This window comes from Hetaerina americana, unplaced genomic scaffold, assembly GCF_022747635.1.
Source record: "Hetaerina americana unplaced genomic scaffold, ioHetAmer1.1.p SCAF_45, whole genome shotgun sequence".
NCBI classification, from domain to species: domain Eukaryota; kingdom Metazoa; phylum Arthropoda; class Insecta; order Odonata; family Calopterygidae; genus Hetaerina; species Hetaerina americana.
Window position 1 is genome coordinate 3,531,836 of NW_027287041.1, and position 27,521 is coordinate 3,559,356.

A 27,521-nucleotide genomic window follows, 5' to 3' on the forward strand; every position below is an offset into this window, starting at 1 on the left:
ACCCACGTCACGGAACGCGATGCCGAAGTTTTTGGAGCAGCATTATTCCATCAAATTTGCGGTAAAGCTTGGGTAATCGTCTACCGAAACTGTCGGTATGATTAACCAGGCTTACGGGGAGTCAGCCATGTCCAGAAACATGATCTTTCGGTGGCACAAGTTGTTCGTGGAGGGCAGAGAAGAGGTCGACGATGACTCCTCGAGAGGTTCCCGATGATGCCTTCGCGGGAGCGTTCCAGGAATGGGAACGCCGCTGGAACAAGTGTATCGACTCACAAGGGTCCTATTTTGAGGAATATTAGCTTAAGATATGGAAAAGTGTAATAAATTTTTTTTCCTGAGCTCAGAACACTTATTTCCCGGACTAACCCTGTATATTAGCACTGGAAAATAACATTCATATCTTAGGAAAATTATAATAAAATGTAATAAGAAGCATAAGTTGTGTTGTTGCGCAAAAATATTAAAAATAACAATTTTCCGACAGCACCATTAATTATTAGATAAGATCTCAATGGAAAAATACTAATCAATATGAATAAATTAAACATAGAAAAAGGATTTACCTATTTTCCAATGTCCACTTTACATCTATTTGGCAATCATTGCACAGCTATGATGAATAGATAGCTAGAATATAGATGATGGATAGCTGCACAATTGGTGAATATAATTATAGATGTAATTCCAATTCAAATTACCAATTCTATTAAAAGCACTGACATAAAACTACAGTATTGCACATTTTACTTAATAATTCCTGGAGTTTCTTCATAAGGAAGAAACTTCTACAACACGATACGATTATACCGGCTTTTGAAAAAAGATATCATACCTACAATGTAATATTATTTTCACACGAGATATTATTTCACAAATGTAAATACGAAAATTCATCATTCAATCTTTTTTGCTTTTTTATACAATTTATGAAACGTAACTGCCTTCTTTTATTAAATACTTTCACTATTCTTTTTTTAAAAAGGCTGTCTAAGTACTCTCACACATGCTCTTCCAAGTCAAAAATGTAATTTTCTTTTCTTCCCAGCTACATTATAACCTTCTTACCTCTCTGACCAATCCCGCCTTCCCTTGATCAGAAGGTATATTATACAGCAAGTTTGCTTCCATGAGGACCACCTAATGGTGACGTTCAACATCGAAACCTGGGTCATCTTTTGTTTAAATAAAGTGTGTGGAATTGCAAAGTTAATTATTTCATTTCATTTCAAGAAGATAATTATGATTGTACGAAATTAGAGTTTTACCATTTTAAGGAAAACACGAAAGACGTCTGTCTACTGCGTCAAAGCATGTCAACAAACTACTTGAGAGAAACAGTTGAGACTCTACCTGGGCAGGAAAGATGAATTTTCACTGTTTGGAATGCCATAGTTGTGTCAGGCCGAGTGCTTTTTCACCTTACCATCATATGCTGTTTTATGTACGAGGGCACTTCAATAAGTACCTGTGTTTGACAACAAAGGGACGTTCCTGAGGGAAGTTTATGCTATCATCGTGCGCTGCCATCTATCAAACGACGGCGAAACTAATTTCAGACTGATTTAAAAGTTAGTTTGGGTTTTGGCAGCCATTTGAGTGTAAGACGTGTTTTTCGTGATTTTTGCTTGAAGATGGAAAAAGAGAGCAGTATCGTCCGGTAATTTGTTTTTTTTTTGTTTTGGATTGGAAGAAATGTGAGGAGATGAAAGCAAAGTTGGATGCTGTTGGATGGGGACACTTCATGCCCTCTTTGACCACAGTTAGATATTGGTTCGACGAATTTAAACGTGGGCGAACATCTGTTTTTGATGAGGAGCGACCAGGATGCCCGGCAGACGTGGTTACCAAGGAAATCATTCAAACAGTCCACGCCATGATTCTCGCTGATCAACAAACGAAAGCGCGTGAAGTAGCAGAGGCCGTGTGTACGTGTGTCGACCGGAATGGCAATTAATATTTTATTACATGAATAGATTGGCAAAATGAGAAAATTGTCAGCCCGATGGGTGCCGCGATTGCTCACGGTGGACAACAAGCTGATCCCGGAGTTGTCAACTTTGAAAATTGCATGAACTACGTTATGAATTGCTGCTGCACTCCACCGTATTCACCCGATCTGGCTGCCTGCAACTTTTTCTTATTCCCTAAAATGAAGAAATGGCTCACGGGAAAAAAATTTAGCTCAAACGAGGAAGTTGTCCAGCCGAGAGAGAGGTGTATTTTGGAGAGAGTTTGAGGAATCCTATTTTTTGGAGGGGTTAAAAAAATGACTGGAACATTGGGAGAAGTGTATATATTTCTAAAAGGGGACTATGTTGAAAAATAAAGTGAAGGTTTTTGAAAAAATGGTTTCTTCATTTCTAGCACGGGTACTTATTGAACTGCCCTCATATATTAGTTGACTAAATATTAAAATAAAAATATCATTGATTAAGTTGATTTCAATGAAAAGACACATTACATAAAAATAAAAAAAAAAATATATATATATATATATATATATATATATATATATATATATATATATATATATATATATATATATATATATATATATATATATATATATATATATATATATATATGTATATATATAATAAAAACAAACCAAAAACACAGTAATCAACCCGAGGGTCGGTTTAGTAGGTGATGGTAGAGATCACCCAGTACTAAACCCTATACGCCCTATAATATAAATTCACACATCAGGGTGTTAAGGGGGGCCAGTTCCTTAATACACTGTGCCGGTTATGGTTTCCCAGGAAGATCTGGTACCCGAAAAATCACTTTAGCTTGGGTGGAGCTGCAGGTGCCCAGAGTACCTTGCCTGGGAATCGAACCCGGGACCTTCCGGTCAGCAGTCCAACGCTCTACCCACTGGACTACCGCGACCCTCTGTATATATATATATATATATATATATATATATATATATATATATATATATATATATATATATATATATATATATATATATATATATATATGTAATATATATATAATATATATATATAGAATATATATATAGAATATATATATGTATACATACACACACACATGTTTACATAATGGTTTCCCAGGAAGTTCTGGTGCAACCTGCAAACTCACACAGCTTATGTGATGCTGGGAAATGCTTAGAGAGGGTTGCCCTGGAATCGAACACCAGCCCTCTGCTGAATACCAGCATCAGGGTAAGTAAACTATGAGAACAAAGACCATTTTCCTTCATCCAATCACTCTGGTAACTTCACAGTAGACATTCTTCGCAATAATAATAATACTTTATTCATTGTGAAAAATGGTACAACCATATTTAATATCTTCAATATTTGTATTATTTATCATATAAACATATGCTCTTAAATGTGATGAAGATTATCTCAAAAGAATTCATCAAATGAGTGAAGTGGGTGAGCAAGTAACCAGGTATATACCCTATTCTTGAAACTCTGGATACCATCTGATTTCATCTGAGTGGGCAGATAGATATTCAGTCCTATGCTCATATTATGAAATGTGTTGTAAGTTAATGATCATATACAATAAGTAGTATTTAGATTTGTTTTACCTCTTGTGGAGTAGTTATGGATGTTAGATCTTACTTACATTCATATCAACCATTTGAATTGATGGAACCAGTTTTCCATAAGTATGTTTATCAAGTTTCTGGGGCAACAATTGGTACTTATTTCTGCCATGGCAATGACAAGTGTGTGTGGGCGTAGGTTGTCTTGATGAAAGATGACTTCCTTCCTTGCTGAACCTTTCTGCTTTTTCCATGCATCTCTTCCTGTTGTTGTTTTTTAATTTTCTAGCAAAAGTAGTTACGCTACTGCGTTGGTCATAACAATGTTTGAGGCAAATCTAACTCCCAGCTCTGCTGAACTCAATCCAATTCCGAAATCAAATTTATATCTTTTAGGATCCCTTTTATACTGGCAGCATACGATACTCTAGGTGAGGCCTGACTAGGGCAAGAAAACATTGTTCCTTCATCCATTCGTCGTATTTACCCAGCACTCTTTTTACAAATCCCAAATTTTTAATCAGCATATTTATCGTGCTATGTGCTTTCCCCGGGACAGAGCATGAGAAGTAATTGTTAACACCCCAGGTATTTAAAAGGAATCTACCCATGCAATTTCTGTTCGTTTCACTTTCTAACTATACTATATACCCTATTCTTTAAACTCTGGATACCGTCTGATTTCAAATGATTAAGGCAGATAGTTATACAGTCCTATGTTTATATTATGAAATGTGTTGTAAGTTGAGGACAATTTACGATAAATAGTAATATTTAGATTCACTTCACCTCTTGTGGTGTAGTTATGGATGTGAAATCTTTAATTGGTAAGTTTATAGATTAACTTTTGCATGACGAACACAATAGAGGTGGGGAAGGCGGAATGGAACGGATCACAAGGGTAAAAATATTTCCTTGACTGGGACTCGAACACCGGATCTTTCCACTTGCTGGGTGGATGCTCTTAACCTTAATTTAATAAATGAGTATTTATTCACCGTTTGGCGGGATTTCGTGTTTGAATGTGTATTTGGCCAATGTGGCTCATCTCTTTCTTCTGGCTATGCGTGCCACGAACCGCACTGTTCCTTTCCTGTATGATGTTGTATGAATTCTAACCCACTGTCCTTTCCTCTTGTGTCGTGTGTATTTCTCCTTTGGTGGGTGAAACAGCCCCCTGACGCCATCTCTTGGCTAAAGAATCAGGGCGCCTGGCGACATATTAGACCCACGGATCTCAGGGTAAATTATGTTTCCTCGATAGCTCAAGTGGTTAAGAGCATCCGCCCGGCAAGTGGAAAGATCCGAGGTTTGAGTCCCGGTCAAGGAAATATTTTTACTCTTGTGATCCGTTCGATTCCACCTCCCCCACCTCTATTGTGTTCGTCCTTTATGTGTGTTCCTATCCCTTTTCCTTATATCTGTTTCTGTATATATGAGTATTTATTTGCCATTTGGTGGGATTTCGTGTTTGAATATATATATATATATATATATATATATATATATATATATATATATATTATATATATTATATTATATATATATTGCCATTTGGTGGGATTTCGTGTTTGAATATATATATATATATATATATATATATATATATATATATATATATATATATATATATATATATATATATATATATATATTCAAACACGAAATCCCACCAAATGGCAAATAAATACTCATGTATACAGAAACAGATATAAGGAAAAGGGATAGGAACACACACACACACATATATATATATATATATATATATATATATATATATATATATATATATATATATATATAAACTAAATAAAGTCATGATTCCATAACTAATAAAACAAAGGTTTGCAGGATTCACGTGGTGGTATATTATTAGCCAGAGAGAGTGAACAGCTCTCTTTTTCATTAGCAAAATTTGTTTAACATTTTCAGGGGAATGACCCCATAACTCAACACTGCAATTCAAATGACATTGAAACAAGGCATGGTGAAATGTTAAACTATACTCATATGAAATGAGTAAGTTTTCTTAACATATAAACAGCTTAATTCAGTTAGTTATTGATCTGACTGATGTGGATCTCCCAGTTAAGTTTTGTATCAATATAAATTCCTAATATTTAAACAGTTTCAATATCAATTATTTTTGATTTAAGACTGCACACAATATGCTGAGTTTTGTTAGTATTTAAATGTAAATGATTAACATCAAACCATTCCTTAGCCTGTATTGATAGAATTGAGCTCTAATGGCTAGTAGTATTGAATGAATGTAAAACTCCAAAAGCCATAAACAGTTTACCTTGCTAAACAAAATAAAAATGAAATTAGTTGGCTAACGCCACTAGTCAAGCTCACTTCAACTTGTGTTGTCGTGACGATTACTCTTCAATATGCTGAAGAGGGCTATTTTGTGGCCAAAATATGCATATTCGTGTTCACCTTTCTTATTCCTTTTTTACCTTTCACCCCTTCTTGACTTGTGGCGTTAGCCAAGTAATTTCATTTGTACTTTGTTTAGGAAGGTAAACTGTTAAGGGCTATTGGAGTTTTTAAATTAATTCAATTCCTTAGCCTATCTTTGCATAGCGCCAGATCATACCTTTGCATCTTCTAGATGTTGACATGAAAGGATGCAGGTTGAATACTTTGGAGGACTTGGAAATTTTGCAATGCCTTCAGCAGTCTGACAGGTTTGAGGTGGTCAACGAAACATTATTCCTCTTAGTCATAACTCCTCCACAACACTCTAAACTCGGCTATTGATTGCCCTGAACTGATCTCTCTCTCTTCAACTTCAGGATATCAACCCAAACCACCCGCACCCACTCCCTACTCCATCTGCCTATTCCTAGAATATCTCTCACCAAGAGCTCACTGTTATTTCGCCTCTGCTCCCTTCTAAATTCACTCCCTCACACTCTCCATCCTTTTAATTTATCATGCAACAACTTCACCACAGAAGCTTTATCTTTTTACCTTTCAGTAAATGAAAATTTTCCCATGTCCATGCTTGGTTCCCTTTGTTTATCATTATGCTGTTATTGTCTTTTGTTCTCTTTCATGTTTGTTATATTTTTCACTGTAAAATGGCACTAATGCCGTATGTGAATGATGTTTTAAAATAAAATAAATAAAATTACACCTCTCCCATTCCCCCCTCCTAAAATTCTTATTCGCTTCAATATCTTTCCGCACCAATCCAAACCCCACCGAGGCAGTGTTGACCATCAACCGTCACTTAATCAAAGTCAAAACATTGTAGACAAACACTCACCCTGATTAAATGTAGGGGAGAATGTGTTTGTTTTTCGTTTCCTCCGCTATTTCTGAGAACCGTGGAGTGTTACACAGTGTGTTCTTCATTTAATGAGCATTTAATTAACATAAACTTTCACAAATTTGAGCCAGTAACCTTCCAATATACACCCTACCCCTCCCCATTGACCACCAACAGGCTGCCGCACCTAAACTCAACTTTCGCATCCCATAAAACTGAAGCCATCACCTTTCTGGGCAATTGTATTGCCTTTATTTTCTTTTGCGTTGATGAATCAATATGATTCCACTGCTTTGACTGCTGTTATGTCTCTGGGATATAGTAGTGGACCCAATTTTCATCTGTGGTCATAAACCCCTGCACAAGAATGTTTGCACTGATTGGGATAATTGAAATATTAACCCTCTGCAATTATTAAATTATAACGTTAGTATACAATGCATTAGTGTTCTAGTGAGATAAAAAAAGAGTGATGTGTTGTGAAAACACTTTAGCGAGTTATACTATTGACAAGACTGTGGATAAACATGAGAGTTTCAGGTTTAACTTTGTGGAATCCCTTCATGATGAGGGTAAAAGAGTAACTTTACACTTCCACAATAAAGATTTAATATATTCTATTGTTTCAGGCTTCACTTCGTGGAAGTAATTGATATCCATTATTGAAATAGAAAGAAAGACTCGTACTTTTCCACAGATTTTATTATACGGCACGACGCGTTTCACCGACTTGCGGCATCATTTGGTACCTGATGATGCCGCAAGTCGGTGAAACGCGTCGTGCCGTATAATAAAATCTGTGGAAAAGTACGAGTCTTTCTTTCTATTTCAATAATGGATAAAGATTTAATATTTTACAACCATGGTTTCAATGCAACAATTTCAGAGCGTAAAAATCATTCGCCTTGACTGGGACTCGAACCCAGATCCCTCAATATCCGGTCGAGTGCTTTAGCCACTTAAGCTACCGAGGCGTCCGGACGCCTCGGTAGCTTAAGTGGCTAAAGCACTCGACCGGATATTGAGGGATCTGGGTTCGAGTCCCAGTCAAGGCGAATGATTTTTACGCTCTGAAATTGTTGCATTGAAATGCACATTAGCGGATGACTCCGTTAAAGTTACTGTTGCGGCATCTCCTGCAGTTTCTTTGGAATTTAACCATGGTTTCGACCTATTAGTGGACTAGGGGAGGGTTTTAGGGATTAGGTTGCTGAATCTGCACTCAACTTACCCCCTCTCCCTCATTCCCTTTTACCTTACCACATCTCCTCTCCCATACTCCCATCTCCGAGCCAGACTATACAAGTTGGAAGGATATTAATGTAGGTCACCTGATGATGGTGCACAGCATCGGAACCAAGGTTGTGAAATATTAAATCTTTATTGTGGAAGTGTAAAGTTTCTTTTTTACATTCATCATGAACAAATTCCATAAAGTTAAACTTGAAAATGTTATGTTTATCCTGTTGGGTTTGTGGCAATTATGTCACAGGTTCGTTTCTATTGTAAATAGTGGAAGTTATTTTATGCTAGTTGACAAAAGTAAGTGCATTAAATGAAATAAATTAACTGGTTGTCGTTGCTTTAAAATCAGATGGGAATAATATGACTAAAAGGCCAGAAATGTGCGAGACATATTCATAAAGTGAGGGCCGTTTGCTTATATTTAAAAAAATGGTGCTTCAGAACACAGTTTTACTCCTGCAGCGTCATTTATTGATTTATTGAGAAGGTATAGCAGCATTTGTTTTGTTTCAGAAATCATTTGCTTGTCCGTGCATGGAAACACAACAATGTCCGCGACACAATCGTTCATCCTCCTGCCAGCTGTGAAGTGCGTTCTTCTGTCATACGATTCTTGTATTGCAAAAGGATGGTTGGCTGCAATTGAAATTCATCGAGAGTTTTGGGCCCTAGTTTATGGACCTACAGTTAGTTATGAGAGTGAAGGAAAGGTCAGAGACAATGGTGCCGTGATTTTAAAAATATGACGAACAAAATTCCATTTACGAAGAGCGAAAATGGCAGGCCCAGTATTCTGACCGATGAAATTGTTTCGCAAGTGGAACAAAAACTGCGACGTGAACGTCAATTGGCTATTAATAATGGCCTGGCTGGAAAATTTCCTCAACTTGGATGTACTACTATCTACAATATTGTCACGGAAAGAACCTCGGATACCACAAATTATGTGCAAGCTGGGTGTACCGAGAATGCTAAGCCGACCACCACAAAAAGAGCACAGAGAATGTCCAGTGGACGAGACAGTTTTTGTGCCCCCCAGCGTACATAGTCCTGACCTTTCACCTAGCGACTACTTCCTCTTCTTGCACTGGGCAAACAGTGGCTCGGTGGAGCGCGTTTTGAAACCACGCAGAGGAACAGAAGAACGGCGTTAATGTCGATTGATTGTCAACTCTCTCAGGCGGCGAGCTTCCATGCTCAGAGGGGTTACAAGAAGCATGGGCTGCAGCGGTACGAAAAATGCTAAGAAGTGAACGGCGATTATATAGAGAAGTGAAATAGTTATGATGCTAACTAAAAGTTTTAATAATACGTCTTTCATACGAGCATATTTTTTCCTGTGACCAAACAGCCCTTACTTTCTGAGCATGCCTAGGAATTGGTGAAACCCAAGAGATACATCATATGTCATAATTTACGCCAGTTTATTTGTTTAATGCTGTTTCCCAAAGTCATTTATTTCAACTAAGGCGAAGAGAGAAAGAATACTATTCAACATTTATAAAACTTGGAAAAAATTCACTCTAGGATTTCAGAAAGAGTTAAAAATAGATGTATCACTATGTTTCGTAGTATACCTAAAAGTCTCGTGTACAATAATTCCATTTGTGATCTATTATTAGTAAATTGTAATAGCATACATATGAGTATTTGATAGATGAATGCAACCTTGAAAATATCCGACTGTGTCTGAATAGACTTCAACATACATTTTAAAAGACCGCGTCAACACTCAATGAATGATTTTAAAGAGTCGTTCATACTCGCTTTAGGCCCTTATTGGAAACTATCGCAGTGAAATAGCGACAGCGCACATCAGAATGTTTGCACAGTACTCCATAGCTATGACAGTTATTATATGCTTGAGTGTCATAGTTATTATTGAATTTTGACAAACGTAAACAAGGCTCTTATGAATCTTTCGACACGGATCCTCGACAAGGATGAACGGAAAATTGACAAATTGATTCATGTTTTCTGGATATGCTTTTAAGTTATAAGGATACCTTTGCTACTCCACAAGCTCAACTCCGTCAACAGAAAGAATGGTTCCGATTTTTTATTTCTTAGGTACGAGATTAGACATGATTCACCGCGAGGAATTCTTTTAAATGTGTTAATAGGATTGTGATCCTCTCTCTCCAAATGATTCGATCACATTTATTGACCTGTATTCTATGCGTAAAGAATGAAGACGAATATATGACGAATGAAATCCACAAGCTCAACTAGTCGTAAACAAAGTGAACTTGTGTCGTAATATGTGCAAGAGATCCTAACATTCAACGTTAATTCGTCTAGGCTGTCATCCGGCGCAACTTATTAAGTTCATAATGTGTGATAATATCGATTTTGTAGTGTGCAGATTGTGTCTAAACAGTGGTGGAGAGTTAATAAATATTTTCGACGAGCATAATAACTCGGAATTTATGTTGAAAAAGACTATAGAGGATTTAATAAGTTTCAAAGTAAGTTCGGCTGTGTGTGTAATGTCCATTTCTTGATAATAATGCTTGTTGTAGTTCTACGGTGACATTAGTTGGTAATTAGTTTATAGACTTCGTACACTGTTTGCAGAAAGTACATTGATATATTGTGAAGAGGAGTTTTGAGAATTCTGTTGTTAATATATGTGTTTAAAACATTTTGTTAGGTTTTGGAGGATACAAGGTATCCCTGGTTGGTGTGTTCTATCTGTACGGAGAAGCTTACGGAATTCCGACTATTTAAACATCGCTGTACCGAGTGTTTGTTTGTTTTCCACAATCGTATCCGAATGGGGTGCAATCCTGCAACGAAAGATTGGATTTCTAATCGAGAGGAGGTCAGTTGTATTAATTATATTGAACTATGTCTCTAACAAAGACATATTTTACCCAACAGCGATATTTTATTATATATTATTGATTAATATGCAGAAAGGAACATTCTCGTATTATATATCTTTATGATCAATCACAGACATGTTGAAATTAGGCGAAAGTATTCAATATTTGAGTATGACATTGAAAAATATATTTGTTTTCCAATCTTTCCACTTCACCTTCTCCAGACCCACATTTCAAAAGCTTCCAGTCCACACCTATCATCCTACTTCAATTACCATGTTACAACCCTGCGCAAAACTGCGTTCTATATAAAATATTTAACTAGGATTTTCTAAACATGCTTAGGCTAATGCCGACGCCGGGTTTCTCTCTCCACCCTTCATCCTTTCCTGTCCATCCCTAATGGCGCAAATGGCCTCAGCTGTCGGTCGCCTCCCCTATATACTACCACTACGATGTTCCTGTCATCACCATGTATAAAATAATAGAAATCTGTGAAGAGAATTTTTTAAAGTGACCTTTTCACGCTGCTAACCGTAAGCCATCGTGAAATAAGTCCCGGGCATCGTTCAATTAAGTCCCGGGATTAACTGAGAAAACATTTGAACCGAATTTGTTTCACAAAATTCGTTTTTATTCATCACCGTAATCACCATCAAGAGCTATACAGTATTCCAGCGGTATTCTAACTTTTTGACGCGATTTCAACAAATCGTTTTCGATGCGAAAACGATTTGTCTTTGTTCTTCAAAATAAACTTCAGTTGATCAGCGATGACTTCCTCATTCGAGTCAAATCTTTTCGCCTGAAGCATTTTCCTTAGATCAGCAAATGGTCAGTAGTCCCTAGGGGCTAGATTTGGAGGGTATGGTAGGTGGAGAAGCAGATTGAAGCCCAACTCATTTAATTTGACCATCATTTTCATTGACTTATGGCACGATGTATTTTCTCGATTAAAGGTGATTTAGTTCCTCTTAATGTGCGGTCGTTATTTCCAATTTCGTCTTTTAAAATCACCAATAACCCAATGTAATGTTCACTATTGATAGATTTTTCCATTTTCAAGATAGACGATGTTAATTATACCTAATCCCTAACCTACCTATCCCCAAAAAAAATAATATTCCGTTCAATAAACCCTGGGACTAATTGAATTATGGGTTAGGTAAATAAGAATGGGGAAGAAAACTCCAATGGCCGTAAAAATTAGTTGCCAATCTCTCGTCAGACCAATTGTTGTGTTAGTTTAAAGGGAATCACGTCAGGGTTTGTGGTTGGTCTGACGAGACATTGGCAACTAATTTTTACGGCCATTGGAGTTTTCTTCCCCATTCTTATTTAATTGAGAGCCCGTAGCGCTCATTATTTCTTACGATGGGTTAGGTGTCGGAGGGTATGAAGGATTTGTCCCTGTCACTATATTGATTTCATGCTAATTAGTGAACTTTTGGCCGGGTAGGGCCTAGTATTGTGTGAGCTCTACCATCACCTACCAAAGCGACCATTGTGTTGTTTATTGTGTTAATGGTTTATAAGGAGGTCAGTGATGTTCTGCGGCATGACAACAAGGGTACCACGAAGCCTGTAGAGGATTTGGTTGATGGTACATCAGCCAAAGTGTGGGTATTGAGTAATGCCGTGAATTCTGTGGATAATTTGGCTCAAAAGGGCAACGGTCTAGATGGATTACGGTAATAGAGATGGCACTCGGGTAAATTGGATGGCCAAAAATAATTGCAGCGCAGTTGAGATTCAGGTGAGTGAATCAAGTAATTACATATTGAAGCGAAAACCATTTTTATTTCACAAAGTTGATTATTATACGAGGACATTACCAAAAGTACCTGACCTATTAAAGAAAACACAAATCTTTTGGAAAAAAATGTATTTATATTTCAACCTAATTTCCGTTCAGCTCTATATACACTTTTCCCAGCGATGTTCAATAAGTTCCATAACCTTTTTCTATAATAAGAACTGTCTTGCTTCTCAAAATAACCATTGACTGCTGACATCACTTCTTCGCGGTTGAAATATCTTTGACCATCAAGTCATTTTTTCAAGTTAGGGGGCAGAAAATAACCCGAGGGGGCTGAATCTGGCGAATAGTGTGCATGAGGTAGCAATTCTAACTTAAATTCATGAATTATGGACGTTGGAATAAGGGATTTGTGAGCTGGTGCATTGTCTAGATGAAAGAACACTCTATTCTCAACCAAATACGGCCGCTTTTGCTTCATTTCTTCACTTAAAACATTGCAATAGGTTCGAATAATACTCATAGTTGATAGTATTTCCTTTCTCAAGATAGTTGATGAAAATTACCCCATGCGAATCCTAAATAACCGACACTATGACCTTGCCCACAGATGAAATGGTCTTCGCCTTCTTTGGAGCCAGTTCTCCCTTTTTGAATCCACTGTTTTGATTCTTCTTTCATCTCGGGTGTGAAGTAATGGATCCATGTTTCATCCATGGCTATGAAACTGCTCAAAAATTCTGCTTTGTTGCTGTGAAACTTTGCTTAACACTCTAAATTGAAACATCTTCACAACACTGGTTTTGCTCGAGTGTGAGCAAACGCGACACCCATCTTGCACACAGCTTTCTCATGTCCACACTTTCAGTTGATATGCGATGTACCACACTTTTTTATATGCCTACTATGTCTGCTAGCTCGTGTACTTTCAGTCGACCATCATTCAGTATCACTTTGTGGATTTTCTTCGCCGTTTCTTTGAGTCGTCACACCTCATTTGGTCGACCCAAATAGCGATGTTCTCATCTTTGACAGCTCATACTGTGGCCTCGTTCGTAAACTCTGCTGCCCAATTGTATTTTACTGCTGTATAAACAAAGGAGCAGACTCACTTCCAGAAGAGTAGAATAATCCAGTTCAGCTTTGGCAAATTGCTGGGGCTCTGAGGCCTTTCTAATAGAAGTACTGTATCATATGTAACGATGACCATTTTTCTCTGCATTTTCATAAATTCGGTCATAAACGTTCACTATTGATGGCTGCCAAACAAATACTAAACAACGTGGCATCTTCAAACTCGATACATATGCATTGTAGATTGTGTACTTTCTGATACTGTGATATTTCTCAAACCACTACCACCATCTCTAGGTCAGGCCGGGTACTTCTGTGCCTTCCAATGTAGTGTGTTCAGAGTGTGAGGTTTTATCTTCTTAGGCAAGGTTAAGAAATTCAATTGCGTTTAATATCTGTGTCTATACCTAAACTTATACTTAAGTGGTTGACCACCATTTGATAATCAGTATTACCTTTTAAGAATGTAAGATGCAAGCAATTTAACTAATGTCAACCACCAGTGTAAATTGTTTTGTGACATGAGTAACTCCCCAAATGGTTCTCAGGCCAGAATTATAAGAAAACCTTTTGCCTCAAAGATTTGGTGCCCTTATGCTCTCATTTTGAATTGTGTACACTCTAATTTCATTTAATATTAAGTTTGTATCCTTTGAATTAGTGTCCTGGTGGGATCCGGAGAGAGTACTTTGACAAAGTAATCACCAGTGACGGTATTGACACGGGGGCTGCTGACGTCAGAGATGACATGGTCGTTGTCAAACAGGAGGTTGACAATGCCAGTGGATGCTCTGCTTCTCCAGGAAGGGATATTGATTCATCAGTGGTCCCATCAATGCCGGAAGGTGGCAGTCATCGGTCGGACAATGAAGATTCAGTCAATTCTGTGAGTGAATATATCCATATCGTTAGTGTAATTAGCCATCCATTTGTTTTTTAAATCTTAGTAGTAGTTTTAAGGGGAGGCGACCGACAGCTAAGGTCATTTGCGCCATAGGGGATGGACAGGAAAGGATGAAGGGTGGAGAGAAACCCGGCGTCGGCATTAGCCTGCTCTTTACGAAAGGCGCCAAGGGGTCCGCAGTTTAACGTCCCATCCGACGGACGGCGTACTCACTCAAAGTGCCCTCCACAAAGCACCTCAAGTAGGGATCGAGATACCTCTGAAAAATATTCAACACCGCCGGGATTTGAACCCGCGCCCTCAGGGTGGGAAGCCAGTACGTTAGCCCCCGCACCATCTCGATCCCCTTTTTTAAATCTTTTAAGTATTTCTGTTTGGTAATGTTGTCTGCTACATGCTTGGCCTTATTTGATTATAATTCCTTTAAAGCTCTTTCTAACTCCCATTGAGTAAGTGATTATTTGCATTCAAAGCAGCAATTTGAATGTATGGAACCAGTTATCCATTATAATGTTTATCATGTTTCTGCGGCAACAATTGGTACTTATTTCTGCCAAGGAAATTACACTTGTGAGTGGGTATTCATTGTCTTGATGAAAGATGACTTTCTTCCTTGCCATACCCTTGCCAGGACTTCCTGGCCTGCTTTTTACATGTATCTTTTGCTGTAGTTGGTCCAGGAAGCTAGCATAGTATTGCCACATAATTGTTTGAACGGTGGGAAGATAATCTACCTGCAGAATCTCTTTTGCATCCCAGAAAACAGGAGTCATCACCTGTCCGGATGGCCATATTTCCTTTGCTTTCTTTGGGGGTGATATATCAACATGATTCCCCTGCTGTGACTTCCGTTTTGTCCTTGAGGTATAAAAGTGGACCCAAGTTTCATCTATGGTCACTAGCCGGTGTAGAAATTCCTGTTGGTTGCTCTTAAAATGGGTCAAACATTGCTCTATTGACATATATTATTCCGATGCATTTGTTTGATCCTACCAAGTAAAGAGTTGTGGCACCTGTCCAGGAGATAATTTTCTCATATCCAATTACTATACTGTTATAAATGTGATATGTCCATTCAGATGATATCCCAGCAGCTTCAGCAAATACGAGGGTCATCCCAGAAGTACACGACCCAATGAAGAAAAACATTTAGGCATAAAATATATTTATTTTTTGACATAATCTCCTTTCAGCTCTCTGTACACTTTTCCCAGCGATGTTCAATATGTTAAATACCCTTTTTTATGTAATAAGAACTGTCTTGCTTCTCAAAATAGCCATTTGCTACCGACATCTCTTCTTCACGGTTGGAAAATCTTTGATCACCGAGCCATTTTTACATGTTTGCAAACAGAATATAATCCGAGGGGGCTAAATCTGGTGAATATTACACCTGAGGAATCAATTCAAACTTCAATTCATGAATATTGGCCATTGAGATAACAGATTAGTTGAGCTTGTGCATTGTCTTGATGAAGCAACACTTTCTTCTAGAGCCAAATGTGGCCGCTTTTGATTGATATCTTCACTCAAACATTGCAATAAGTTTGCTTAAATACTCACCATTGATAGTTTTTCCTTTTTTAAAGGTAGTCAATGAAAAGTATCCCACGGGCATGCCAAAAAAACCGACGCCAGTGACATTGCGTGCAGATGAAACGGTCTTTGCCTTCTTTGGAGCCAGTTCTCCCTTTTTGAATCCATTGTTTTGATTCTTCTTTTGTCTCGGGTGTGAAGTAATGGGCCCATGTATCATCCATGGCTATGAAACTGCTCAAAAACCCTGCTTTGTTGCTGTGAAACTTCGCTAAACACTCTAAATTGAAACATCGTCATTAATAATACTACAACTAATCGTCATAGAAATTCCTGTTGGCTGCTCTTAAAATGGGTCAAACATTGTTGCATTGAAATTTCCATTCTGATGCGTTTGTGTGATCCTACCAAGTAAAGATTTTTGGCACCCATTCAAGATGTAATTTTCTCATATCCAATTACTACACTGTTATAAATGTGATATGTCCATTCAGATGACATCCCTACAGCTTCAGCGAATACATCACACTTTCGGTAAGCAATCCACCATCAATATTTTATTCACTTTTGCACAGTAATGTCCAGGTAATGGCACATTTTGGACGACCTCTATGCAGACCATAATCAACTAAGGTGTCCCATTACCAAACTTAAACTCATTTGTCCGCCTTGCAACAGTTGATAATATGTTTAGGAGCAGAGTCCCCTGTCAAGAGTGCTCTATAACTCGGCAAATAAATTTCCTTTAGCTTCATACCTTTCTTAACAATGTATTTAACCCTCTTAGTGCAGCAGGCCGATATATCCGCTTTCGTATCCCTGGCGAAAAGTGCGTCGGGCCGATATATATCGACTCTTGCGTAGGCTTTTGTTTAAATCGTTGTAACTTATGGTTTTTTCTTTAATAATTTATGGTTTTTGTGCTATTGATAGGCTGAATTCCATCAAATTACATAACTAATTTTTAAATTTTTTATTAGCAATTTGAAATGCTTTTAAAAAAGTATAATTCTTACTATAATTTTTCGTTCAGTTTTGTACCTGTCGGGAAGCTCTACCTAATTGTTTGCTCGTTTTTTTTCTGAGTGGTCTTTCCACTTTGAAAAGCCACTGAAAGGCTACTAATCTGTTTTCATCTGTAATCTCTTGAATGTGTTGTGGTGTCGTGGTTTTGATATATACCTGCTTATTCAGACTTTGTTGAGACGATGGAAATGAGAGCACTGCTTTGCAATCATTTTGGTTTCTCTTGCTGTCCTGTCGTATCTAATCATTTGCGCCCTGTGTATTGGATTACATTGTCAGCAGTTCTCTGTGAATTGGAACTTTGTTTTTTTCAGCATTTAGATTGTAAGCACATTGCCGCAGTCTCAAGGAAAGGGGAAAAGTCCCAATTTGACTCAGTGAGATTAGCCTTTTCAACAAAATGGAACTATGCAGAGGCTGACAAAAAAATTTGCAATTCACTGGTTTTTCTTTATTTATTTATAATATTTTCTACATGTCTTTTTGATATTCTTTCTTAATTTAAATATCGTAGTTTAATTTAAAAATGTTTTTAAAATAATATTAGTTTTGTGTCTAAAAATCGAAATGTTATTGGTAAAAAAATATTATTCAAATTTATGATACTGTAATAATTACATTTATTTTTCAGATGATGTAAATGTATTACATCATTATTAACTACAATATTATATTTTCAATTAATAAAACTGTGTATGGATATCTACACAAATAACTTCATAATGTTTCTTTTCCTAAGGTGATACATTTTCTTAAATTACCCTTCCCACTTCTCACTAGTACCCCTGAAATCCTCGCCGCACTAAGAGGGTTAAACACTGCTCATATCTCAATTTTTCCCCTCTTCACAAATCTCTTTGCGGTAATAAAAACAGAGAGGCATCCACACCACAGATCTCTTCCCAGAGAACTGATGAGGTATGTTTCTTACTGAAATGTTTACCTATTACGATGCAGGAAACTTATTGCGCTGGTGCCTACATCTGGGTGTGATTCCGAGGAACATTGAACAGTCCTCATACATGGCATTGTTGTCCGTACATTTCAGCCATCACGCGTCACTTTGTTGTTCTATCTTTTCTTAGTCTTTCGCAAAGACGGTTAGATATATTAAAGTCATTTCTGTTGATGAAGCTACTCTCAATTCTTCCTTTGGAACTGGCCATTGAATTTTAAAGGATAAGTCTCAAAAGAAGGAGTTTGGTCCATTTCTGTCCATAGCGTTGTATTCTGTAGGCTGAGTACTACCCCATCCAATAAATATGCGAACTGAGGCCGTAATAACTTTATTTTCAAAATTTAGTGCCTACATCGATTTTGTCGGCTTCTTTGAAGTACTCTCTCAATTCATATTAGACTATGCCTTCTTATTATATTCCATCTTCTTCTTTATCCACTGTTTAGTATAGCATCCTTTGGAAGCCCTGTTAGAAGTTAAGCATTTAATTAGCTTCCTTTTGCCATTTCTTGCTTTATTCTGCCTTCCACATCTTGGGCCCTGTAATATTATCCCCCTCATCACATTTTATTACATTTTATGGGGATAGGAAAAATTCACAAAGGGGGCAAAGATCTATAAGAATAAGGAGGTTAATCAAGAATTAAGTTGATTGAATTTTATAGTGCCAGAAACAACGGGCAATGTTGAACTCAATTGCTTTCTCCCCGCTGTCATTCCTCGTAGCAAAACCATCGTCCCGCCACCTCGTCACCATCTCTTCCTTCACTTGAAATCGCATTCCAATCCAGTATAACTATGAAATGTTTCCCTCTCTGAGCACTGTTCACATCGGAAAAGAAAATACTCTGTTCTCCCACGTACATTTTATTATTTACGACCTAGGTTGCGAATTAGAAAGTCATCTTCAGGTGAAGCGCAGAGGACAAATAGCTTTATATGCTAGATAGAGAAGAGTACATGCTGGGTCAGTGGGAGTAGGGGGAGAGGATGGTATGGTATGGTACCGTGGAGGGCTGTGGAACAGAGTGGGGGAATGGAAGGAATTCGTCAGGTCATTAATCAATATACCCTTATAATGACTGCTGTTGGAAATTCCCAATCGTTCCAAGGCATCTAATCTTAAGCCTTTCTTCTCTAAATGTAGATCCTTGGGCTATGCCTTTCTATTCCATCTTCTACTTGTCCAGTATTTAGTGAAGCAACCTATGGAAGTCCTTTAAGGCAGTTTTAGACTTTTTAATAGTTTTCTCCTGTCCTTTTTTTGCTTTATTACTGCGTCCCTTCCACACATCTTGTGCCCAAGTGATATACAATGTCCCCTATAGTCGTCAGTTGGCTTCTCAATGAGGCAGGAGAAAGGTATGGTGTCGGTATTGGAAAGCTGCTTACAAGGATGCAAAAAGTGATTGATCTTCATGGCGACTGTGTAGAAAAATTGCTTAAAGCTCAACCTTTCCATACGATCTACGCAAAGTTGAAAATGAATTTGATTTTTCATGGAAAAACAACAGGAGATCATACTTATCCAATCGTACTTGTAGTATAACCTGTAGCACTGACAGATTTAATGTGTAGATTACTTAACCCTCTTAATGCGTGGTGGGGATTCCAGGGGTACTCAGTGAGAAGTGCGAAGGGTAATTTAAGAAAATGTATCACCTTAGGAAAAAAAACATTATGAAGTTATTTGTTTCGATATCCACATGCAGTTTTTTTATTTTAAAATATAATATTGTAGTTAATAATGATGTTATACATTTACATCATCTCAAAAATAAATGTAATTATTACAGTATCATAAATTTGAAGAATATTTTTTTACCAATAATATTTCGATTTTTAGACACAAAACTAATTTTTTTTTAAAAACATTTTTAAATTAAACTACAATATTTAAATTAAGAAAGAATATCAAAAAGACATGTAGAAAATATTATAAATAAATAAAGAAAAACCAGTGAATTGCAAATTTCTTTGTCAGCCTCTGCATAGTTCGATTTTGTTGAAAAGGCTGATCTCACTGAGTCAAATTGGGACTTTTCCCCTTTCCTTGAGACAGCGGCAATGTGCTTACAATCTAAAGGCAGAAAAAATCTAAGTTCTAACTCACAGAGAACTACTGACAATGTAATCCATTACACAGGGTGCAATTGATTAGATAGGATGGACGGCAAGAGAAACCAAAATGATTACAAAGCAGTGCTCTCATTTCAATCGTCTCAACAGTCTGAATAAGCAGGTATATATCAAAACCACGACACCACAACACATTCAAGAGATTACAGATGAAAACAGATTAGTAGCCTTTCAGTGGCTTTTCATAGCGGAAAGACCACTCAGAAAAAAAAACGAGCAGACAATTAGGCAGAGCTTCCCGACATGTACAAAACTGAACGAAAAATTATAGTAAGAATTATACTTTTTTAAAAGCATTAAAAATTGCTAATAAAAAATTAAAAAAATAGTTATGTAATTCTATGGAATTCAACCTATCGATAGCACAAAAACCATAAATTATTAAAGAAAAAACCATAAGTTACAACGATTTAAACAAAAGCCTACGCAAGAGCCGATATATCGGCCCGCCGCACTAACAGGGTTAAATTGTTAATGATAAGGGATCAGAAAATGGTTGAGTTAGTCGAGGCATTCCTAATTTTACGACTAGTTTATGGTGATCAGTCCATGTAGCTGCTCCCAAGGTATTATAATTATATGTATTATTATTATTAAAACTCACATGTGCAGGTAGACTATATCAGGTGGCACTCCAGTCCCAAGTATTACTTAATATGAATGTTGTTGCTGTCCATAGGTAATGTTTGTATCTGATTTTTCAGGACCATTCGGGAGACGATGAATTCATTCCATCATTGAATGTGGATGTGGTAATTAAGGAAGAGTGTGAGGTGGACATTCGAAATGAGGAAGGAGGCCTGGGAAAGGAAGTGTTGGAGGCAAAAGGTAAGGAGGGCTCAGGACTCTTGTCGTGTTTTCAATTTTGCCGAGTGCAAATCCCTATCCTCACCCTCACTGTTTCCACTTTGGTGATGTAGAACTGTTGCTTTGTATGTCTACAAAATATAGAGGAAATGAAATCTTAAGTGATTTGATTTTTAACCCCTCTCCGTGGTTCTCAGTACATGATACGTAGGTGTCGGGAGGACTTATCCATGAAACAACTACGCTCCTTCAGTATTGAATTATTTTCTGTGGTGGCATTGATTTCTTTTTAATATCTATGCTTGCTCCTGTCCTCTTAGATAATTAATCTTCCTATTCATTCTGTTTTGGCTTCATAAAAAGGCATTCTATGAGGAAGATGTATCTATCAAATCCGTCCTTATGTGATTTGCAAGTTCTTAGCATCTACAATGCTTTGTCCTCGGGTTCCGTTCGTCTTTATTGAGCGATATGATTTCCCTATCTAATTTCTCCACAACCATTCATGTATAAACCTTTATTTTTGTGTCGTCATAACAGTTGCGAGGGCAAAAAGGCCTCATCACTGTCTATAGTCTCAGTTGTTAGATTTCTTTCTCGAGAAAGGTAAGTAAAGAAGCCTTGTATATAACCGCTGTAATGGATTCCTAGAGGGATACGATGCTTTATTTGAGTGAAGATAATATAGAGGGGATCGAGATGGTGCAGGGGCTAACGTACTGGCTTCCCACCCTGAGGGCGTGGGTTCAAATCCTGGCGGTGTTGAATATTTTTCAGAGGTATCTCGATATCCCTACTTGAGGTGTGCTTTGTGGAGAGAGCACTTTGAGTGAGTACGCCGTCCGTCGGATGGGACGTTAAACTGTTTGACCCCTTGGCGCCTTTCGTAAAGAGTAGGCTAATGCTGACGCCGGGTTTCTCTCCACCCTTCATCCTTTCCTGTCCTTCCCCTATGGCGCAAATGACCTCAGCTGTCAATCACCTCCCCAAAATACTACTACTACTACTACGATAACATAGAGAATTAAGTAGAACGCCTGGACGGAGGAAGAGAAGTGTGAATTTGTTCAAGTTTAGGTGAGGAAGTTTTGGTCGAGAGGCACTTTGTTGTAATGTTACGGTCGATCGGGAAAAGATACGGTCCAGGCCTCAAAAAAGATGTCAGGTGAGCTCCGTAAGGATTAAAAGGAAGGATACAGTGTATTGGCTCCCCTGACTGCAATGCAGGCCCATATTCAGAGGATTATTTCAAAGTATATAAGCTAAACAACTTTAAGAATAGAAGTTCAAAACTGAAACGCGAATGATTAAGGGAATATGAAAAATATAACATTAGTAAAATTTTTACTTAATAAAATAAGCGATTTGACTTAAGTTTAATTTTTTTTAAATTTCAGAACAAATATTTAAAAAGATATAAATTATTTTCAGCGATGCTGCAGAAAGAGGGATTTAAATAAAAATTAAATAGCGTGAATACGGCCCAACCATATAAATACCTATACTGGCTTGAGGGATTATGTTGTAAAATGCCTGTTACTGGCCTTATATTTAATGCTGTGAACATTAACTGTGATATATTCATATTATAATCTAACTGATGCCTTTCTGAGTCACCTGGCATTTTCCATGTATACCTGCATCTTTTGTGGTGTCTGAACCAAGTGTTGGTGATGACTAATCCCTGTCTTCTACAGAACTATTGCTTTCTCCCCGCAGTCCTTCCTCGTGCCTAAACCGTAGTCCCCAACCTCATCACTATCTCTTCCTTCGCCTACCATCGCATTCCAATCCCCCATCACTATCAAATATTTCCCTGCAGGAACGCATGTGATAATATTCTCTAAATGATCAAAAATCCTATGGACTTGTTCCACCTAATGATTGCTTGGTGGCATACAGGGTTCGTCCGGAAAATAAGTGCACTGACTCCTGGGCTGGGCGTGCCGCTCTGACGGGCTGCGATTGGAGGGGAGTATGTTGGCAAGCGATGCAGAAAAAGGCAGTCGGCTCTGAGCTGTGCTGTAGTGAGGAGCTCTGTTAACACGAACCTCCACGCTCGACCCACGTCACAGAACACGATGCCGAAGTTTTTGGAGCAGTGTTATTCCATCAAATTTGCGGTAAAGCTTGGGAAATCGTCTACCGAAACTGTCGGTATGATTAACCAGGCTTACGGGGAATAAGCCATGCCCAGAAACATGATCTTTCGGTGGCACAAGATGTTCGTGGAGGGCAGAGAAGAGGTCGACGACGAGTCTTCGAGAGGTTCCCGTTGATGCATTCGCGGAAGCGTTCCAGGAATGGGAACGCCGCTGGAACAAGTGTATCGACTCACGAGGGTCCTATTTTGAGGAATATTAGCTTAAGATATGTAAAAGTGTAATCAATTTTTTTTCCTGAGCTCAGTACACTTATTTTCCGGACGAACCCTGTATATGTATACTTGAACAATGACCAAGTTTTAGGGGTTCTGCTTTCATCTGTTCTAGTAATATTCTATCCGTTGCCTGTTCTATGTTGACAATGCTTCATCCTACCTCTTTATTTAATACTATGGCAACCCCTTGCTGGTTCTGGTCCACTCCGCTGTATATTACTCTGTAATTATCACTCCAGTAATCCCTGCTATCCTTCCATCTCACCTCGCATAGACCTAAAACATATCTATATTTCCCCTTTCCATCTCTCGCTTAATATTCTCCAGTTTCCCTGTCCTCATCATTGTCCTAACTTTCCACGTTCCTATTCTAACTAATGTGGTCTTCTTCTCCTGCGTCTTCTGTCCTGCTGTTGTCAGTTTTCCTTTGCAAGGGTATCATGAGATGATGACCGCAGAAGCCTTGCCTCTCCCGCTGACACCATCACTCTATGGCCGCCCCACTTGGGTCAGACAACTTTGCAGACACCTCACTGAGGAACGGATGCTTTCTTCCCGTGGGCATTCCATCTATCTAAACTGTATTCAAACACCTCATCACCATCAATTCCTTCATTTAACATTGCATTCAAATCTGGTGTAACTACGAAATGTTTCCCTGTAGGAACACATGCGATTCTGTTCTCTTAAGTGATCGTATGTTCTGTCAACTTCTTCCTCCTTATGATTCCTCAGTGGCATGTACGAGGGCAATTTGAAAAGTAAGCTCCCTGATTTTAATTTTCATTACAAATCAAATTTATTCTCAACTTTTTGTACATCCTAGGGAAGGCTAAGCAATTAGCTATTTTCCTACGTAGTCCCCTTGACAATCAATCACTTTTTGCATCCTTGTAAGCAGCTTTTTATTACTGGCATCGTACAATTCTCTCACCGTGTCATGAAGCCAACTAACGACTGCTTCTTGTACTTCCTCGGCAGACTTGAATTTCTGTCCTCCTAAGGTGTTTTCTGAGAGCGGGAAACAAGTGGTAGTTTGTTCTTAAGTGAATTGAATATTTGATGAGTAACGAGGGTGATTCAAAAAGTAAGATACTCATATTTTTTTCATGAAAAATCAAATGTGTTTCCAGTTTGAATATGCCACATTGTTTAGTATTTTTTTTGGCAGCCATCAATAGTGAATTTTTTTCCGTGAATTTGTGAAAATGGAGAAAATTGGTCTTCGTTACATGGGATGCAATACTTTTATTCGAAAGGCCTCAGGCCTACCAATTTACAAGGATGTTTCAAAAAGTAAGGTCTCAAATTTTTTTATAAATGAAAAATCAAATTTGTTCCCTCAACTTTGTGTACATCGTTGTAAAGGTTAAACATTTAGCTACTTTTTTACATAGTAGCCTTGGCGATCAATCACTTTTTTGCATCCTTGTAAGCACCTTTTTAATACCGGCGTCATACCTTTCTCCCAGCACCACGAAGCCAACTAACCACTGTTTCTTGCACTTCCTCCTCTTAATTGAAGTTCTCTCCTCCAAGGTGTTTTTTGAGAGCGGGAAACAAGTGGTAGCTGCTTGGGGGGTGTCCTCTGGGCTGTAAGGAGGGTGGTCGATGATATCCCAGCAGCCAAATTCATTGAGTAGGGTGGTCATCGTTTGATGTGAAGACACGTGGACGTGCATTGTATTATGATATGCAAACACACTCCTTAAAGTGAGGAGACAGATGCCTTGTTTGTAACTGATTGAACTCCGACACACAATATTCTGCAGCACGGAGAAGTAGCTCCACTCTCTCTCTCTTCATTCATTAAGGCCTTCCTTTATCTAAATGAAGGGTATTTCCCTCCGGTTATTGCGCACCAACTCGTCAATTGGAGCCACCGTTGTTGATTCCAATGGCAAACTTGGCCGCCCCATCGACCGCTGCTCATCTTAGGACATTTTCCTGGCTGTCAAAAAACTCCCAGCACCACTTGCGCACACTTTTGATGTCTGTTCACTTCTCACCGTACACTTCCACTAAATGGTGATGAATTCTTATCGGAGAAACAGTCGTCATAGTTGGCTTTGTGATGCAGTGGGAGAAAGGTATGACGTCAGTATTAAAAAGCTCTTTACAAGGATGCAAAAAGTGATTGATCGTCAAGGCAACCATGTAGAAATATAGCGAAATGCTCAACCTTTCCATTGATGTATGCAAAGTTGAGAATAAATTTGATTTTTTATGGAAAAAAAATAGGGGATCTTACTTTTGGAATCTCCCTCGCTTATCCAAACAATAACCAGGTAGTCGGTTATGCTTTCACCTTTACTAGTAATATTCTATATATCCGTTTATCGTTCTATGCTGACTACTCATTTTCTTAGCTTTTTGTTCAATATAATGGCAATCCATAGCTGGCTCTTGTTCCCTGTGCTGTGTATGACTAACTATAACTATGACTTTAGTAATCCTCGCTACCCTTCTATCTCACCTCACATAGACCTAACATATGTTTATATTTCTCTCTATGAACACTGTTCAGCTTAGGACTTACACATTGCGTTGTACAACTCTTCCAGATGGTGCCAAAGGACAAGATGGCGCAGAGAAGGATGACGTGGGGAATTTTGTGCATAGTTGTAAAATTTGCAAACAAGGATTTGCACAAGAGGACATTCTCAAAGCTCATGTGTTGCGTGTACATGTTAAGAAGGGGAGGAAACTCAGAACTGGTGTTAGGTCCGAGGCAAACAAGGATGATGGTGATTTCGACAGATGTGTGACATCAGTGGTTGCGCGGGAGAAGAAGCATAAATGTGAGGTTTGTTCGAGAGAATTCTCACAAAAGCGCAACCTTACGCGGCACATGATGCATCATACCGGCGAAAGACCGTACAAGTGCGGCGTGTGTTCGAAAGATTATTTGAGCCAAGGCGATCTGAACCGTCATACCTTGACACATACTGGCGAAAGACCTTACAAGTGTGAGATTTGTTTGAAAGATTATTTGAGCAAAACGGATCTAAACCGGCACAATTTGGTTCATACCGGGGAGAGACTGCATACATGCGCGTTGTGTTCGAAAGCATTTCAATACAAACAACACCTTGATGATCACATGTTGACACACACTGGTGAAAGACCTCACAAATGTGATGTGTGCGCAAGGGCATTCACTTTGAAACAACAACTCAAGGATCACTTGCGTATACACACTGGTATAAAAGCGCACAAATGTGAAACTTGTTCCAGGGCTTTCACACTTAAGCAACAGCTTAAGGAGCATATGTCTGTACATGTACATACTGGAGATAAGCCATTTGTGTGTGAGATATGTTCTAGGGCGTACATTCGTAAGAAGGACCTTAAGAAGCATACCTTGAAGCATAAGTGCATTATGTCCAAACGGTTGCGCTAACGTCCAGTGTCCCAGAATGCACAATCTAATTGATGGTAACGATAGACCTTTCACGTGTGACGTTTGTTTGAAAGCTTTCAGACACAAAAGCTTCCTCAAGAGACACATAGTTATCCACACTAGAACAACGCAACATATATGCAATACGTGTTCAATGACATTCAAGGATAAAAAAGGTTTAACGAGACACATGAAGAGGCACTCAGTCAATACCAAATTGAAATGTTCTCTCTGCACATTCACATCAATTCACAAAAGATCGCTGAGTCGACATTTAATCGAAGTGCACCAGAATGCAAAGGATTTATTCAGGACTCGTAATCTCATTTTGAATAATAAACTGTTGCCTATTTGTAAAAATGATGAAAATGCATTTATTTTCCCGAACAAGTTTGAATTCTAATTGAAAAGGACATGTGTGCAATTCCCCTGTACGATGAGCCTTATGTAAATATAAAATTAACGTACCTACAGTCGTAAAGCAATGAAAACTCATGTTTGTGTAAATGCGATGCAATGGAAAGTGAGTGTAAATTCCATTCACAACCATCTAACACACTGGAGTGATTGAGCAATTACGTGTTTATGTAAATCCATTGTGTTTTGTTTAAATTATTTTATAATTTGGCTTTCATCTGCGTGATTGGAGGGTC

General features: G+C 38.1%; 1 protein-coding gene across 1 annotated transcript; it reads left to right on the forward strand.

Moving 5' to 3' along the window:
- The first annotated feature begins 10,297 nt into the window (after nucleotides 1-10,297).
- Nucleotides 10,298-26,972, forward strand: LOC139693235 (zinc finger protein 233-like). The gene is made up of 5 exons (XM_071591341.1): nucleotides 10,298-10,522; nucleotides 10,708-10,878; nucleotides 14,377-14,601; nucleotides 20,983-21,106; nucleotides 26,030-26,972. The coding sequence occupies exons 1-5, from the start codon at nucleotides 10,388-10,390 to the stop codon at nucleotides 26,866-26,868; spliced, it is 1,494 nt and encodes a 497-aa protein (XP_071447442.1). The 5' UTR covers nucleotides 10,298-10,387; the 3' UTR covers nucleotides 26,869-26,972.
- Nucleotides 26,973-27,521: the final 549 nt, after the last annotated feature.